The sequence below is a fragment of the Thermobia domestica genome, chromosome 10 (genome assembly GCF_964235325.1).
Source record: "Thermobia domestica chromosome 10, izTheDome1.hap1.1, whole genome shotgun sequence".
In the NCBI taxonomy this organism is placed as follows: Eukaryota; Metazoa; Arthropoda; class Insecta; order Zygentoma; family Lepismatidae; genus Thermobia; species Thermobia domestica.
Genome location: NC_137463.1, coordinates 252,364,695 through 252,380,264, shown reverse-complemented (window position 1 = coordinate 252,380,264; position 15,570 = coordinate 252,364,695). Strand labels below are relative to the sequence as shown.

The following is a 15,570-nucleotide window of genomic DNA, read 5'->3' as shown; positions in this document are numbered from 1 at the left end:
ATTAAAATAATAAACTAAAATTTTTGCAATAGTTTCTTGTTTCCTTGCTACTAAATGTTTCTGATAGTTTGAGTTTATTAACTCTTCCAATATTTCTGAAAAATGTGTTCTTCAATTTTGTTTCCATTTTACCACTCCAATTGTGTTTTATCTTTTAAGGTGTGTACGAACATAGAACAATAGAAGATACAGTAGAACAGCGTTGAAGGCAAAACGAAAGACGAAATTTTAATTTACTTTACTTTTGCAGGCATTATGTTCAATTTTGTAATGTGGTCTCAAGAGTATCGAGAATGGATGTCGGAAGATTCCACGACTGTTCTATGGAAAGTTTTACATTTCATCTTCGGGTTGATACCGAGCTATAATTTTGTCTACGGGATGAGAAAGTTTTTCCTTATTTCTAGACTGTGTACACAGTGCCGAGAAGTTACTGAAAAAGCTTGTAGATATCTGTCCCCTGGAGAACAAATCAGCGTCTGCTGCAGTACGTATCATGCATTAATTAGAATTGATAACATTTTTGAATTATTTATTGTAATGATAACATCTTTCACTGTGTAAATGATTGATGGTTAATCCTTCAACAATATGCAGGTCTTTGTTTGAAGTTTGATCCTAATCATAATAAAGTAAGAACATTATTTGATGCGCGAATCAATTAATAAATTTTAAAACGTCAGCGTACCAAGTTCTCTCTACTTGTCATAGCTACAAACTCTAGGGAAAAGCAAATAAACAGTACATCATCCTTACGATTTCTGAGCATGAGACAAGAAATGCTCAGTTGTTTATATAGAAATCTTCCGATAGTTTCTGTACCTAATAACTACTAAGTTGTTCTGTCGAAATTGTTTTAATTTGATTATAAAGGAACTCTTGATTAGCCGCGAACATAATTTCCTTAATTTTCCTTACATTTTTTTTTTTTTTTTTTTGTGACGAAGCATCACTTTCTGAGAAAATGTTTAATAAAACTTCAATCGTATTTTTTTTTAAAAAAGTATTTTAACATGGAAAGAAAATACACAGTTCACCCATTTTGTTTTTGTGGAAAAGTAAAACAAAACAAATTTGTAAGTACAGAAAACTAGTGTTTATTAAGTTGAAATTGTAAGTTTAAGCCCATACTGTAAATAAAAACTGGTCGAAAGCATTTTCATATTGATTTGTATCCCTTTTCGACCATTTTGGGAATTATCCGCCGTTGTCGCACCACTCATGGGAGTTTACTAGGCTATATATTAGGGTGGTCCTTATTTTTCAAGTTCCGAGTTCTTTTTTTTTTTTTTATTCATCTCACTCCACTTAAATGATTCCGTATGAAACCGAAGTAACCGATTAGAAAATATAGCTCAATTGTATAATATTAAATGGTGCCTCAAAATGATGTTTTGAATTCATTTATAATATGCAATACGAGACAAAGATACCTTGTAAGTTTGGAAAAACAGTTGAGAAATAAACATTTTTGAAGGTAATAACCGTTAAATAATTAGAGGTAAGTTGAAGCTAACATTAGATATGTGTGTTTGTGTTGACAAACAATCCCAAAATGATATATCATTTGATCTCCCATTCCTATTATAAATTTCGAGTCAGAATCGAAGATAACAAAATTCAAGATAGGCGCCATGATGGTAATATACAGTAGTATACGGTGCTACACCTATTGCTCCTATTCAAAATATGCTGTTACTCCCTCCAACCATTCCATACATACAAGGTTTACATGGCAATGTCGCAGATAAAGAACCACAGAGTAGATCTACCATTTTATTAAATAGTTACATCGATTCTTTCTAGATAGCAGTTAAAGTGGATACACGTTGACACTAGCACCACTTATTAATTTATTAGCGTAGCAATCAATTTAACTCCTTGATGGACTCGTAGAGCAATGCTAATGACTTCGAGTTATTCAACCTCATGCCGTAAACGTCGCCAACACCTAGTGGCCCCTTGCCGGTAAATATCGATCTTCGATATAGCGACGCGTCGAAGGATTGCCGCTAGTGTGCCACTAGTGGCAGAGTTTCGTCGAGTCGAAACAGATATCTAGAGTCGGGGTGTTGAAAGTACCACCGCGTAGCAGTGAGAACTTCATTTTGATCCGCGCTCCTTCGATTTATTGCGGAGAATCGCGAAGGGACCAACACGAACTATGGCCAGTTATGTTGCATGCAGTTATTATTATATATTATTTTTTTCCTGACGAATTATTCCTAAAGTGAGCTCCGGAGGTTAAGAGTAACACTGCCTCTATATCATGAAGAGAAAAATCTTGAGTGCGTATAATTTTATGAATTTAGATGGCAATAGTCGCCGATCATTAGAAAGTGAACTAAACGCGGAAGTGGGGAATCTATGAAATAAAGTAAATAGACGCGTATCATTTTGTCATAAAATCACATGGCGATTGCCTTTTATCTGATCCCAAACGGTTATCGTCGAATATACACGATTAGAGGAACACTCTGATTAGCTAAATTAAAACGAATTCAAAAATTTATTCCTCTACAAGCAACGTATCCCCTATTGCCTCTATGGCGAAGTCGGAAGAACACGCTGCTATTAATCATAAGGTTGGTGGCTTGCTCCCACCCCCGAGTACTTTTGTTTACTTTTTAAAAGTATTTTTTAGACTCACCTTAATGTAAACAAATCACTCATATAAGGGATTCCACGTATTTTGATTGAGCAATTTTGTGGTTCATTGGCGTTCCGTCTCGTCTCTGCCGCTGGTGGTATAATTTTCAAAACGGAAGTGGGGCCACCGTGGATCGCTGCGGGGCTGTCGATTTGTGGCCAGATCTAGCTAGTTGCCCATCGGTGATCCATTGACGCTTTCGCCATGGGGAACAACGTTGCCACATAGTAAAACTTTTGATTCCTCATAGTGGAGGGGCAAAATTGTATCCTGTACATGTATATTTATTCTCTCTCCACACATATGCTGTAACATTTTTGCTTTATAGCGCTCTGTCGTTCGCGGGCGCCATGTTTGCAACATTCGTACTATATATAGTTCCATACTCAGTTTCCTTTTCATTACTCTCCTTTGCTTTCTTTTTTTAATCTCAATTGTATTTTCCTGGCTAACATACATTATTAAAATTTTCTAAAAGTTTTAATTCCCATTGTCATTTCGTTTGCGTTTACTGTATGTTCTCCTGACTTCTGGCGATTTCTCTTCTTAAATTATTGCTTTTCTTTTTATGCATCCTTCCGTCTCTGGTGCCACTTTGTTTCTCATACTTTAGAAACTTCATTTTCGTCGACATTTTTGTAATCTAGGCTTATTGGCTCCTGTCTGTTCAGGATATCTTACCGTTACCGTACCACACAAATCCGAAATATCCTCCCACCATCAGATGGTTCCTGTGTCTATCTCTTCTCTTCTCAACTTCACTATTTTCTTAAAAGTTATGTATGAATCCCTTCATTTTACATCTGCTAAACATTTGTTTTATTTTGTTTTCTGATTACGTTTTTAAGTTGGTTTCTAGTTGTGATCTGAGAAAATACCGGCTCCCGAAAATAATTTTTGAAACTACAGTACAACCCCTCAAATCCAAACTAATTGGGGCTGAAGCCTGTTCGGATTTCGGGGGGTTCGTATTACCCGGGAAATAATATTACGTACTTATTTCGTCACTGAACTGGCGGTAAAACAACGACTGAGGTTTGACAGGGTGGCCCAGTGGTCGAAAGGGCAGTGACCTTGACTGGCGGGTGTACACTCATGTCCAAAATGATTGTCGCATATCTATAACTGTCTTCTTGTAAGAATATAATTAGATAATGATTTAGAATAAGCATTAAGTCTAAAAATGTTAAAACCTTAAGAAAACTAAATTTGTGTGATTAAATCTTTTTTTTTTTATTATTTTCCAGCTGTAGTTATTTTTTTCTCCTGAGAACGTGTTCGGATTTGCCGGGTTTTCGGATTTTCGGGGTTCGGATTTGAGGGGTTGTACTGTATTTCGAAACCTATCCTGTTACTATGCAACCTACTCGGTACCTTTTCATCGAATTAAGACTTCCAAATGTACCTTCTTTTTTGATAATTCAACTGCATGTTCTCTCCACGACTGAGCTTTTTGGCAAAGGTTAATCAACTGGTAAAACGCTACAAGACATACTTATAGATAATGGAACAAATTATTTTATTCTAAACTACTGCTATGAGCTGAGTGCACTGTTTTCTAAGCAAAGAAATTATTAGTAAAACTCGTTATATTTGAAAGAACATTCAAATAAAATATTCTCTTTAAATAAAGAAACCGCAAACAGGGCACTTTATATTTTAAAGAAAATAATAATAAAACAAACACCTTTTTTTTAATAAATAAAGGAACTATGGATGGAATATGCTATTTTGTTTTTGAAAAAGGAATAATAAAATGAATTCACTGTTTGAAGAGAACCTCCTATATGAAACCGACCTGCGAAATAAAACATTTTTTCTCCGGCAAAAGCTTGAAGAGGTGATTCCTAATTTAGATGTGCTCATTTCTAATATTGAAATCGTTTTTGCCTATCACGTACATTTTTTTGTTATTTGCAATCGATTTTTATATTGTAATTTCGATAGAAAACACTATAATAGAGAATGTGTATAATTTGAATGGGACATGATCAAATTGCAACGAATATACAAAACACTGCTTTCTGTAACAGGTTCATTTGTAGAAGGTTTAAATCTCTCCGCAAGAATAGTATATTTTTGCCTATCACAGTTTGCTACTATATGAAATCAATTTTTTTTTACCGTTTTAATTTCAACACAAAGCTCACCATAATAGACAATATCTGCAATGTGAGTAGAACATTATCAAATTGTAGCGAATATACAAAAAGCACTACTTAATGTGACATGTTCATTGCTAGAATGTATGAATCTCACTATATTTTGCTGCGCTTTGATGTGAATGAACGCTGTGTTGATTTGCGTTTATGTTCCTGAGCAGGGTTATCTCGCACTAGACACCAACAGTAATCTGACATCATGGACACGTCCTATCTCCCCTGATATCTTCGTTTCATTTGTTTTATGTCTTGATGGAACCACTCGCCATGTTCCTTGCTGAATCCTCCTAAATTTGCAGGAAAATGGTCCTGATGACTGTGCAGAAAATGTAATTTTAAGGTTACTGTGCCCACCCCCTTGTCCGAGCACTTCGCCTTTTCGCCACCAGATGCTCACTTTTTCATTTAGCAATCACTGCTGGTACCTCTACTGGGAAGAACTGAAAGATCGTACCGCTCAGTTGAAATGTGTCCAGGATATCCACAATTGAAGTGGGCGGGGAGAGGAATCCAACAGTTTTTTTTTTCCTTCGTGCACCTGTAGTCAGTCAGCAAGCCGTCTTGTTCAGCCGCAGGGCAAAATCTCAACCATTGACGGGTAACAGAAATCTTTTCTTTTTGCAGGTAGGAATAGAGTTTTTGTACGAAAAACGTGAATTAGGTTGCAAAGAACGTCATTCGCATCGCGTTGACAAATTTTCTTTCGTCCGTTTATCACATGAAGCTCTTTTCTTTTTTTTTTTTCGATTATTACCAGAATATGAGATAAAAAACCTAAATGGTTCTTTGTATACAGAAAACAAACAATACCAATATTTTCTTACATATCAGTATTATATGATTTTTTTTTTTTCATGAAGTGTATGATGCTTGAAAAATGGACAGAATGAATTTTGATTTTTCTATTTGTCCCTATCCTTCTGAGTAGAGAGAATGCTGTGGCGCAACTAAAGGGCCTGCAGGGCCCGCAACATTGAGAGGCCCAGAACAGAAAGAGGCCCATTTCAGTTTCGAAGTTAAACTTTATAATGTTAGGATGTTAAAAATTATGTGATGTTTCAACTATATATCATTTTTACCTGTGAAGACGGTAACACCTGAGCGATTATTTAGTAAATTAAATGCCAACAAAACTTATACTGACCAGCGAAAACATTATGACCACTCGCTACTTTTTGAACGAAATCATCGGGCTGAGATAAGAGCTACAAGGCATATCACAACCGCGCGCCAAACACGACAAGAATCTCACTCGATTAGTCAGTGTGGTGCTTGTGCCTTGAATGGGGAAGGACGACGATATATCAGGGTGACTAAATGGCTGGGAGCTTCATTTCGGAAACAGCGCGACTTGTCGAGTTTTCGCGATATGCAGTGCTTATGTATTTCAAAGATGTGAAAAGGACAGTGAAACCAGCATCGAACCAAACAACAAAAAGTGGGGAGACTACATCTCATTAAAAATGTCGTAGAGTCTCGAGGTTGGTACAGAATAATAGACGAAAACTATAGCACAATAATAATAATAATAATAATAATAATAATAATAATAATAATAATAATAATAATAATAATAATAATAATAATAATAATAATAATAATAATGTGCTTTTTTTGCATATGAGCAAGTTGTGACTCACTGATAGAACATAGAAAGTCAAAACTGTTCTCTGTAAATTTTACGTGACTCATGGATGTGGATAGAGGGGGTCCGTTTAACATTTTTGCGGGGAGGCCCATTCGTCCTTACTTACGCTACTGAGAGGTAAGGTAAAATAATAACACCAATATATACATATATATATATATATATATATATATATATATATATATATATATATATATATATATATATATATATATATATATATATATATATATATATAAACTCCTGGCGCAACAGTCCCTTGTGATCTGAGTCTGCAGCGGGCTTATGTTAGTGGTCAGCACAACTACACCCAACGTAGCCGGCTGTCTAGATTGAAGTCCGCTATCTTTTAGTTTCCCAACTTTTCTCTCGATGTTTGGTCAACACAGCAATGTTTGAGTGCCACACCGGGAATTAAACTCTGGACGACGCACACCGTATCACTTTCGCTAATCTTTTGGTAAAATTCAGGTTAGGGTGGTACTGAATTATTTTTGGAATATGCCATTTCTCATAAGGTAAAGTTCAAAAGTATTGTGACATAATTAAAAAGCTCATTATCAACCACGTATTCTTGCCTCTAATATCACTAAAAGTTTTCGAGATATGTGTCGAAAATGGTTGAAACACTTGAAGTTAGTTTAGTAACTTGAAGAAGATAGTGGCCTTATACATACACAATTGCTCCAATTTTTATTTTTATTCTTCTCTCTCGTAAAGAAATACAAAATCATAATTTCAACCATTTTGGTACATTTTTCATAATTTGAAGGGCGAACAGCCGGTTTCTTTCCTTACGTTTTGAACTTGGGATTTATATTCTTCTTGTCACTTATCGTGAAAGTCATATAATGACATAGGTCCCAAAGCTAGAATATATTATGCGACAGAGGTAATGACAATTTCATCTTTAAGATCTATTAAATTTGACATTTATTGAACGATAGCGGTTTTATAATACGAATAAATTTTTCGCAATAAGGTGCATATAGTGGTCGTAAGAAATGACAAAAGCTACCATTGACCTTTATAGTTTGACTGATGCTTTTTCGATCATGGTCTTCCCCTTAAATTTTGTAAAGGACAGTATCATTTTAATTATCTTGGCCTAATTTCCTAAAGCCTCTCATTCGTACGCTAAAAGAAAAATTTCTATTTTTTATGTATAAGAATTCAGGGAATGCAAATTTATTCAAAATTCGTTTACAATTAAAGTCGGCTAAACAGATATTCCTTTGAGATTTCTGTATTTTGAAAACAAATTCACGATTTCAGTTCTTTGTCTTTACTTGTTTCCATGTTTTTTTTATATCAATACTGTATGATCAATTCCAAGAATTATTTTAGTTCCCCGGTACATCCATTTATAACAAGCTCCAAATACTGCTTCAATTTTAATGTGGTTTCAGGAGAATCTGCATATCTCATCCTTTTGTTACTCTCTATATATTCATCTACTATGTAAACAAACATCAGTGAAAGAAAGAGGCTGAGAGCTAACACGTGCTCCGCGAGGAACGTTGTCATTCCTTTTACTGACATATCTAGAGAGTCTAGTGTTGCCACGAGACAAGACGAGATTTCTGGTTGTGTCGTCTCGTCTCATATCGAATGGTTCTGTCTCGTCTCGTGGCAACACCAGAAAGGCTGAGGCCCACAAAAAGAGCTGTTATACCAAGTGGTTAAAATTACAACTTTTAACCAAGTTTTGTTTGGTAGCACAACACGACTGCAATCTTCCAGCAACGGCTGCTTAGATTCGACTGAACCAGTAATTACTTCGATAGGAACATTTGTCAATACCGTCAGTACAGTCGAAAGGCAAGATTTCCCCATTTATTCTGATATCCTTTTTTCAGAACCCCTGGCGCCACTTCAACAAATAAGGAGGCCTATGTAACTTTCCCATTTAAAAAATGGTTTAGCTTCGAATAACATCATAAAACAATAAAAAAGATAAATTTTGTTGTCAAATCAGCATCTTTTCAAAACTCAGTATCGAGAAAGGCTGACACGTTTCTGTCTTGGTTCGGAACGAGAAAGACAATGAAACAATAGTTAGTTACTGATAAAATTGCCACTTCTACTTGTACTTCTATAACAGGATTTTTATACGTAGATATCTCCACCAGCCCCCGGAATAAAATCTTCTGAAACACTGATCTCAATGAACGCTTTACATTTGTATTTGAATCTAGAGCACTATCACAAAATAATTAAACTTGAATCGATTGAAAAATGGAAGTGAAAGCTGTTTGTAAGAATCATTTTTAAAAAATTCTTTAGGTATTCCCTGTTCTTTCTAGGATTTGAAACATTGAATCATTTGGATCATTTGAAATAATAAAAGATGGTATACATTTCGAAGGCAAATAATTTATTCCGGTTTAATAAATTTTTAAGCAAATTCAGAAACTGTGTTTGTATTTTTCGAGACACGAGACGAGACATTTCACAAAAAGTTTCGTATTGTATCGTGTCTCGCTTCAAAGAGTCGAGTCCCGTCTCGTTGGAACACTAAGAGAGTCTTACGCATTCTCTTTCCAAGAAAGTGAAACTTGAAAAGCACATTCAGTCAATTGTTATCATAGAATATACTATGGGCATAGTCACTGATGTGTAGAAGGTGACACAGGCGGAATTTGTTCTTATGAAGCCCTTGGCGATTTGGAGCCGTGGGGCTCTATTATTTGGATTGGAAACATTGGTTCAAAAATATTTTACATTTAGCATACATATATACACACATATATATATACATACACATACACACACACACACACGTACACGTACATGTGTGTTACATATACTTTAATTAATGTGTGGACCTGCGGACAAGGTATAGTTCGCCCGCCCAAAAAACCGCCTCTGGGGGGTGGGTTCGAAGCGCACTCCTGAAACATCGAATTATGCTAATCGTAATTTTCTGAGATAGACTACCCCACGAGGAATAAGTAAATAAATAAATAAATAAAAATAGTTTCGTAATGTTTATCTTCCGTATACGAGTAATTGAAAAATTTTAGTGTCTCAACAATGAGAGCTGTATACAGGTGATTCTGGCCCAAATTTTCAGCTCTCTACCCCACGGTTGTTTTAAGAATTTTTATCTATTATCTACTCCCTTGGAGTAACTGTTGCTCTGTATTTTCATGGGCTTGCAACCGTCAGAATGAATATCCTGGCTGCTTTCCCAGCTACCCATTCAGCATGCAATAGATACATGCAATAACAATCAAATCCCACACAAACTACTCTACCCATCAAATATTTTAACATGGAAAGTTCTTTTACGCAACGCATTTCGTTTGTTTAAAATGGAATAGACCCAAATACAACTTTTTTTAAATGTTCTTCTGGAAATTCGATAGCGAGATCGCTCACATCAAAAAAATGAGATAATTAGTGCTCTGACAATCTGGTAGAAATACAACATGCCATATATACACATTACTGTGATTACATTGCTATTTATTCAATGATTATTTTGCTTAGAGCTTTCTTACTCTCCAGGGTACTCTTCAAGGGTATATAATTACTCTTCACTTATGTCGCGAAAAAATATTCAGCTTGCAAATTTATTTCGAGAACTTCTCATTCCCTAATACATGTTTACTCTCTGAATTTGTACGTACAGCCGACAAATTTACATAGAATCTCAACAGAGTTCAAATGTGAGGTGTCTGCTGGGAAGCACAGGTCAGTTGTATGGGAGGGGCTTTTAGAGTGCAATTCTAGGAACACTGTAGGCTTTTAGAGTGTAATTCTAGGAACGCTGTAGGGGGCCATCCCGCTCCACCTGAGACAAAAAAAATCTGGAGGCACACAACTAGTTCACACTGGCTATAAACAAGTTCTGGCGCAACAAAGTTCTGAATGAAATATATATATATATATATATATATATATATATATATATATATATATAATATATTTACTATTCCATTTTCCAAACAATAACATTTACCGATGACCTGTTAGCCCCTCCACCACAGCCACCATGAAAACAAATTCAATCGGAATTTGTCCAGCTCGTTTGATCACGAATAATTATCGTTTGATCCCAACGCATACTGATGTATTACACACAATTTGGCTAGAGCTTGTTAGCCCTTGATAATCGACATGTATCATTCCATAGATATTTCAATCGTAAATAGGTAAGCAAAGTTTGCTTAGTTTCTGGTAGCAAGTATGGAAAATAGTTTACTGTTTATTTAAAAATGGAGGCCTCCAACAATGAAACTAACAACAATATGAGAAATCGACATGTACCACTCTAGATATCTGAATTGTAAATATGACAAGTTTGGTCAGCTTGTGGTAAAAAGTATGGAAAATAAAGTGAATCGTTTATTTAACAATGGTAGTCTCCAACAACGTAATTAAAACAATATGTGAAATCGACATGAACCATAGGATAGATATTTCAATCTTACATAGGTACGCAAAGTTTGGTCAGTTTCTGGTAGAAAGTATGACAGATAAAGTTTATTGTTTATTTAACAATGGTGGCCTCTAACAATGCAACTAACAACAACAAGTGAAATCGACAAGTACCATTTCATAGATATCTAAATCGTAAACGAGTGTGCTAAGTTTGGTTAATCTGTGGTAAAAAGTATGGCAGATAAAGTTGATTGTTTATTTAACAATGGAGAAATCCAACAATTATTTATTGAACAATTGTGTCCTTAAACCATAAAACTAACAATAATATGTGAAATCGACAAGTACCATTCCCTAGATATCTCAGTGGTAATCCGATTGGTGTGCCAAGTTTGGTCAGTTTCTGGTACAAAATATAGCAAATAAAGTCGATTCTTTATTTAACAATGGTGGCCTCCAACAATGAAACTAAGAACAATATGTGAAATCAACACGTACTATTTCCTACATATTTCAATCTTAAATGGGTGTGCAAAGTTTGGTTAGTCTGTGGTAGAAAGTATGGCAGATAAAGTTGATCGTTTATTTCACAATGTAGAAATCCAAGGATTGTGTATTTAACAATGGTGGTCTTCAACAATGAAGCTAACAACAATATGAGAAATCGACACATATCTTTCCCTAGATATTTCAATCTTAAATGAGTGTGTAAGGTTTGGTCAGTTTCTGCTAGAAAGTATGGCATATAAAGTTGATTCTTTATTTAATAATGGTGGCCTCTAACAATGAAATTAACAACAATAAGTGAAATCGACACGTACTGTTCCATAGATGTCTCAATTGTAAATGAGTGCGCCAAATTTGGTTAGTTGTGGTAGAAAGAGTGTAAGATAAAGTTGATTGTTTAGGTAACAATTTAGAAATTCAACGATTGTTTATTTAACAATGGTGGCCTTCAACAATGAAAGAACAACAATATGTGAAATCGACACATACCATTCCATAGATATCTCAATCGTTCATGAGTGTGCAAAGTTTGCTTAGTTTGTGGTAGAAAGTATGGCAGATAAAGTTGATCGTTTACTTAACAATGGAGAAATCCAACGAATGTTTATTTAACAATGGTGATCTTTACAATGAAACTAACAACAATATGAGAAATCGACACATATGTTTCTCTAGATATTTCAATCTTAAATGTGTGTGCAAGGTTTGGCCAATTTCTGGTAGAAAGTATGGCACATATAGTTGATTGTTCATTTAACAAACCTGGCCTCTAACAATGAAACTAACAACAATAAGTGAAATCGACACGTGCCATTCCATAGATATCTCAATCCTAAATGAGTGTGCCAAGTTTGGTTAGTTTGTGGTTGAAAGTGTGGCAGATAAAGTTGATTGTTTATTTAACCATGGGGAAATCCAACGATTGTTTATTTAATATTGGTGGCCTCGAACAATGAAACTAAAAACAATATGTGAAATCGACTAGTAGATATCTCTGTGCAAATCCGATGGGTGTGCCAAATTTGGTCAGTTTGTTTTAGAAAGTATGGCAGATAAAGTTGTTTGTTTATTTAAGAATAGTGGCCTTCAACAATGAAACTAACAACAATATGTGGAATCCACACGTACCATTCCCTAGATACTGCAATCTTAAATGGGTGTGCAAAGTTTCTTCATTTTCTCGTAGAAAGTACGAAAGATAAAGTTGATTGTTTACTTAACAACGGTGGCCTTCAACAATGAAACTAACAACAATATGTGAAATCGGCACGAACCATTCCATTGATATCTCAATCGTAAATGAGTGTGCCACGTTTGGTTAGTTTCTGGTAGAAAATATGGCAGACAAAAGTTGACTGTATACTTAACACTGGAGAAATCCAACGATTCTGTATTTAAAAATGGTGGCCATCAATCATGAACCAAACAACAACATGTGAAATCGACACATAGCATTCCGTAGATATTTCAACTTTCAAGGGGTATGCAAAATTTGGTCAGTTTCTGGTAGAAAGTATGGCAGATATAGTTGATTGTTTATTTAAAAATGGCGGTCTCTAACAATAAAACTAACAACAATAAATGAAATCGACACGTACCATTCCATAGATATCTCAATCGTAAATAAGTATGCCACGTTTGGTTAGTTTGTAGTATAAAGTATGGCAGATAAAGTTGATAGTTTATTTAATAATGGAGAAATCCAACGATTGTTTTAAAATGGTGACCTCGAACAGTGAAATTAACAACATGTGAAATCGATTGGTACCATTCAGTAGACATCTCTGTGGTAATCCGATTGGTGTGCCAAGTTTTATCAGTTTGTGTTAGAAAGTGTGTTAGATAAAGTTGACTGTTTACTTAACAATGTAGGCCTTCAGTAATGAAACTAACAAGAATATGTGGAATCGACACGTACTATTCTTTAGATATCTCAATCTTAAATGGATGTATAAAGTTTGGTCAGTTTGTGGTAGAAAGTACGGCAGAAAAAGTTGATTCTTTCCTTAAAATTGTGTACTCTAACAATGAAACTAACAACAATATGTGAAATCGACCCATAGATATCTCAATCGTAAATGATTGTGCAAGTTTGGTTAGTTTGTGGAAGAAAGTGTGGCAGAAAAACTTGATTGTTTATTTAACAATGGAGGCATCTAACAATGAAAGAACAATATGTGAAATCGACACGTACCATTCCCTAAATATTTCAATCTTAAATGCGTGTGCAAAGTTTGGATAGTTTCTGGTAGAGCGTGTGGCAGACAAAGTTGATTGTTTTTTAAAAATGGTGGCCTCTAAGAATGAAAGTAACAACAATAAGTGAAATCGGCACGTACCGTTCCGTCAACATCTCAATCGTAAATGATTGTGCAAGTTTGCTTAGTTTGTGGTAGAAAATATGGCAGATAAAGTTGATTGTTGTTTAATAATGAAGAAATCCAACGATTATGTATTTAACAATAGTGTCTTACAAAAATGAAACTAACAACAATATGTGAAATCGACACATAGCATTCCGTAGATATTTCAACTTTAAATGGGTGTGCAAAGTTTGGTCAGTTTCTGGTAGAACGTATGGCCATTAATGTTGATTGTTTGTTTAACAATGGTGGCCTCTAACAATGAAACAAACAACAATATGTGAAATCGACCCATACCATTCCATAGATATCTTAATCTTAAATGATTCTGCAAATTTTGGTTAGTTTGTGGTAGAAAGTGTGGCAGTAAAACTTGATTGTTTATTTAACAATGGTGGCATTTAACAATGAAAGAACAACAATATGTGAAATCGACACGTACCATTCCCTAGATACTTCAATCTTAAATGCGTGTGCAAAGTTTGGTCAGTTTCTGGTAGAAAGTGTGGCAGATAAAGTTGATTGTTTTTTAAAAATGGTGGCCTCTAAGAATGAAACTAACAACAATAAGTGAAATCGGCACGTACCGTTCCATCGACATCTCAATCGTAAATGATTGTGCAAGTTTGGTCAGTTTGTGGTAGAAAGTATGGCAGATAAAGTTGATTGTTTATTTAATAATGGAGAAATCCAACGATTGTTTAACAATGGTGGCCTCGAAGAATGAAGCTAACAACAATATGAGAAATTGATTGGTACCATTCAGTATATATCTCTGTGGTAATCCGATGGGTGCGCCAAGTTTGGTCAGTTTGTGTTAGAAAGTATGGCAGATGAAGATGATCGTTTATTTAACAATGTAGAAATCCAACGCTTGTGTATTTAACAATGATGGTCTTGAACAATGAAACTAACAACAATATGAGAAACCGACACATATCTTTCCCTAGATATTTCAATCTTAAATGAGTGTGCAAGGTTTTGTCAGTTTCTGGTAGAAAGTGTGGCAGATAAAGTTGATTCTTTATTTAACAATGATGTCCTCTAACAATGAAACTAACAACAATAAGTGAAATAGACACGTACGGTTCCATAGATGTCTCAATTGTAAATGAGTGCCAAGTTTGGTTAGTTTGTAGTATAAAGTATGGCAGATAAAGTTAATTGTTTATTTAACAATGGAAAAATCCAGCAATTGTTTGTTTAACAATGGTTTCCTCGAACAATGAAACCTGTCGAACATTCGACAGGTACCATTCGCTAGATGTATCTGTGCTAATCGGATGGGTGTGCCAAGTTTGGTCAGTTTGTTTTAGAAAGTGTGGCACATAAAGTTGATTGTTTATTTAACAATGGTGGTCTTCAACAATGAAACTAACAACAATATGTGAAATCGACACGTACCATTCCCTAGATATTTCAATCTTAAATGGGTGTGTAAAGTTTGGTCAGTTTCTGCTAAAAAGTACGGCAGATAAAGTTGATTGTTTACTTAACAATGGTGGCCTCTAACAATGAAACTAATAACAATAAGTGAAATCGACACGTACCATTCCCTAGATTTTGTAACGTCCATTAACCAGATTATATCCGTTTTTGCTTAATTTTTGAATTGTTCATTTTATTTTTGATTGTTTTAATTTTATTAGTTGCATATGTTAACATTGGTGACGGTGGCGCCATCTACCGTTTTAGACACAAACTATTTGGACGTAATGAATAACCTTAAGCCAGAAGAGTATAGGGGAAAGATTGACGCGGGTCGAATCGAAATAGAAATGTCAAAGTGTAATGTGAAGCAACAAGTATGGTGAAGTATTAATAACGTCGTCTTCTACTACAAGAAAGAAG

The 15,570-nt window shown here is 35.0% G+C and overlaps 1 protein-coding gene across 1 annotated transcript in view; it reads left to right on the top strand.

Annotated features, from left to right (window-relative positions):
- The window catches only part of LOC145662203 (phospholipid-transporting ATPase ABCA3-like), a 211,910-nt gene that overhangs the window by 100,804 nt on the left and 95,536 nt on the right, over positions 1–15,570 (top strand). The window contains exon 14 of the mRNA XM_081727537.1: positions 251–487. Within this exon, the coding sequence (XP_081583663.1) occupies positions 251–487 (237 nt within the window). The remainder of the gene's footprint in view (positions 1–250; positions 488–15,570) is intronic.